Source organism: Cryptomeria japonica, chromosome 5 (assembly GCF_030272615.1).
Source record: "Cryptomeria japonica chromosome 5, Sugi_1.0, whole genome shotgun sequence".
Lineage (NCBI taxonomy): Eukaryota > Viridiplantae > Streptophyta > Pinopsida > Cupressales > Cupressaceae > Cryptomeria > Cryptomeria japonica.
Window position 1 is genome coordinate 384,530,973 of NC_081409.1, and position 3,032 is coordinate 384,534,004.

Here is a 3,032-nt window from a genome sequence, read left to right on the forward strand (position 1 = left end):
CTATTTCATCTCTATCTATCCCCATCTCCTCTCTTTTTATCTCTCCCTCTACTCTCTTCATATCCCTCTCCTTCCCCATCTCCATCTCATTGCCCTTCCTCCCCCCCACCCCGTCTATCTCTCTCACTCCCTATTGGTAATGGACAAGTAGTTGATTTGAAGTTAGCACTTCTCCACTAACCTCATGTGTTGTGCAAAAGTATGAAAATAATAAAACAAAAATTTCCTAATTGTCCTTCCAAAATCTTTTTGGCGTACCCATTGCACACCAAGATGCAATTGCTAGTATGATACTATCTTTGACTATTTAAACCAAAAGTTTCAAAGTCTAATTAATGAATTTGTGAAATAAACTTATGAAAGAAGCAAAATTAATACTCACAACTAGACTCTTGGAATCTATTTTTGAATTAGATTGTAAAAAAACTGAAATTGTAATAACAGATCTGAAAGACTAAAAAGAAGGATAGAAGAGACAGAGAAAAAAATATATATGAATAACAAAATAAAAATAAAAATAAAAATTGACAACCAAACTCTCTTCTTCTTAAAAAAAAAACAAGGGTCACACTTAAAAGAATATGGGAAAAGAGGGAAATTCGACTTAAGCCAGCTACTAAAAAGAAGAAAAAAGGGAAATAAATAATAATAAAAGAAAAATGCGACATGTCAGGAATACAGCCTAACGATCTTCTGTAAAAAAGACGAAGGAAACTTTACGAATATTTTAAAGACTCGGATTATAAAATTTTGGTATATTTTACATATAAATTTTATCTTAGGTTTTCAAACAGCATTTTTGGTAGTTGTTAAATCCAGTAGACAGCAACGCCGCTATACCTGCCAAAGATAACCCACCAAACCTGAGCTACAAACGATGCAAACAAGTCAGCTACCTTCAAAAATAACGGCGATAATTTTTTCCAAGGGCATAATCTAGGTATATTCCGTTAAACACAAAACAAATGCAAAAATCTATACTTGACAGAGTCACCTGCACGTACCCTGTTCAAAACAGCTTAGCTTGGTGGAACGTAAACGGAATTCTGTTACATGACAGGCATCTTTAACCCCACACATAGTGCGTAACGTATTCTCTTGCAGGCCGATGGTAAAATGAACGGCGTTCTGTACAGTCGTCATAACGTTGGTTTGTATTTAAAACCTTGTATGTATTGTAATGATTAGGCATTTGCTATTTATGAATTATGATACTCGGTTTAACATTTACTTATTGGAACTGAAAATCCTGAGTGCAGCAGGAAATGGAATTGAAAGTGAATATTATATGCACTTTACACACTTTTTTAAAGTTCTCTCTTGCTATCGGTGGAATGTTTTAGCTTTTCTGAATATCGATCTATCCATGCAATTCGGCAGGCTGTGATAATATAAGACATGAGGATTTGTATAAGTTTACTCTAGTTATGTGACCAAACCCTAAGCAGAAAATCAAAAGACCGAGCGCTGCTTGCTGCTATGGCGTTTTCCTCGACCGAGCAAAACGCGTCTTGTGTAGAGCGGGCAACGGCCTGGCCCTCACGATACGGCCGCGTCTTCCGCCCTGGTCATATGACAGAGCCTGCTCGGCTGTGGCTGAAACGACGTTCTCCTTCGTACTTGATGAGACGAGGGGCGGATGAGCGCAGAGAGTGCTTTCTTCATCCATTCACCTCCTTCCACACTGCCGATTCTCACCAGAGAGTTTTTCATGGCCGATCTGCGCATGTGCAGCTGAGAATTGGTAGAAGCGGAGGAAGAGGAAGAGGAAGAGGGGCAATTCCTATGGAGACTGCAACGGAAGGCGCCGGGGTGATTACTAGGCGAGCAGAGGCACATCTTCCTTGCCGAACCGGACGGAACGGCTGCCCTCTGCCCGGCCTTGGGCGGAACCGAACGGACCGGGGATCGGGCCTGCAGATTTCTCTTTGGCGACACTGATCTGGCCAAGTCGAAAGTGATTACAGGAGAAGAATTGTAATGCTTAGAGGAGAGAGAGGGGGCAAATGAATGGCGTGTGGGGGAAAGGGAGCGCTGAAGGGCAAGGTGGAGAACAGGGGCGCTGGATCTGGTCTTTGAAGAAGCCATTGGATTGCCTTTGGTGTCAAACCGAGTGGAGATCGCTACGTCAATATATAGCCCATCTCATACCGCGGGCGGATTGCGCGTTTTCGGTTGTTTACCGCTTCACGCCCACTTGCTCGGTTTCCTCACCTATCAATTCTAGCTTTGGCGGGCCCAGGTTAGTTAAGGCCATGCAACTCTTTGCCACTTGTTATGCTGCCTGTCCCTTGGAATATAATAATGGTTATCCATTCACCATTGCAGTGAATTCTTACGCAAGTTTTCTCATAACATCAGATTGTATTCTACGCTTTGAATATACGGGGACGGCCCCACAAATGCAATGCTGGCCTTTCGTAGCCTTAGGAAGGCGACTAATGCCATGTTCTAGACAACTAATGAAGCAACCTATACATTATTCCCCGGCAACATCTGTTCCACAACAAAAGGACTTGTATTGACTCTTTCCAATACTAGTTACCACGATGGAGCATGGCAACTGCCTTTCAAATTCCCACCTATATTTTAGGTAAGGTGAATTTGTGTGGATTAAGAGTCATGGAAGTATAGGTAATTTGGCAATGTTCGATGAAATAGCTTTAATCTTGGCTTGGTTGAATGTGCACGAAAATGAACTTTCCTTGGCTCTACTCTAAAGCTAATCTTGATGACTTTACCTTTTAATATCTAGGGGATTGGTCCCATTTAGATATATCTTAGTGGAGTGGTCCAATAACATCGACTATCGAATTATTACTCTTCTTTGTAGTTTCATTGATGGCTATACATGAAAATTGATGCTCTGGAATAGAAATGCCATCTTCACAAAGAGTGACCTTTTATTCTATCAATAAAGAAATTTCCAGCCCACTATTCAACTTGTTGTAAAGTCTATTAGAAATTTTTACTATGCCACTAGATAATGTATAAGTTTTTCCAATACATGAATATGTTGATAATGAAGATCA

The 3,032-nt window shown here is 40.7% G+C and overlaps 1 protein-coding gene across 1 annotated transcript; it reads right to left on the reverse strand.

Annotated features, from left to right (window-relative positions):
* Positions 1-1,241: 1,241 nt before the first annotated feature.
* On the reverse strand, positions 1,242-2,115 carry LOC131054126 (uncharacterized). The gene has a single exon (XM_057988586.2). It carries the CDS (start codon positions 2,086-2,088, stop codon positions 1,540-1,542), a length of 549 nt encoding a protein of 182 aa, XP_057844569.1. The 5' UTR covers positions 2,089-2,115; the 3' UTR covers positions 1,242-1,539.
* Positions 2,116-3,032: the final 917 nt, after the last annotated feature.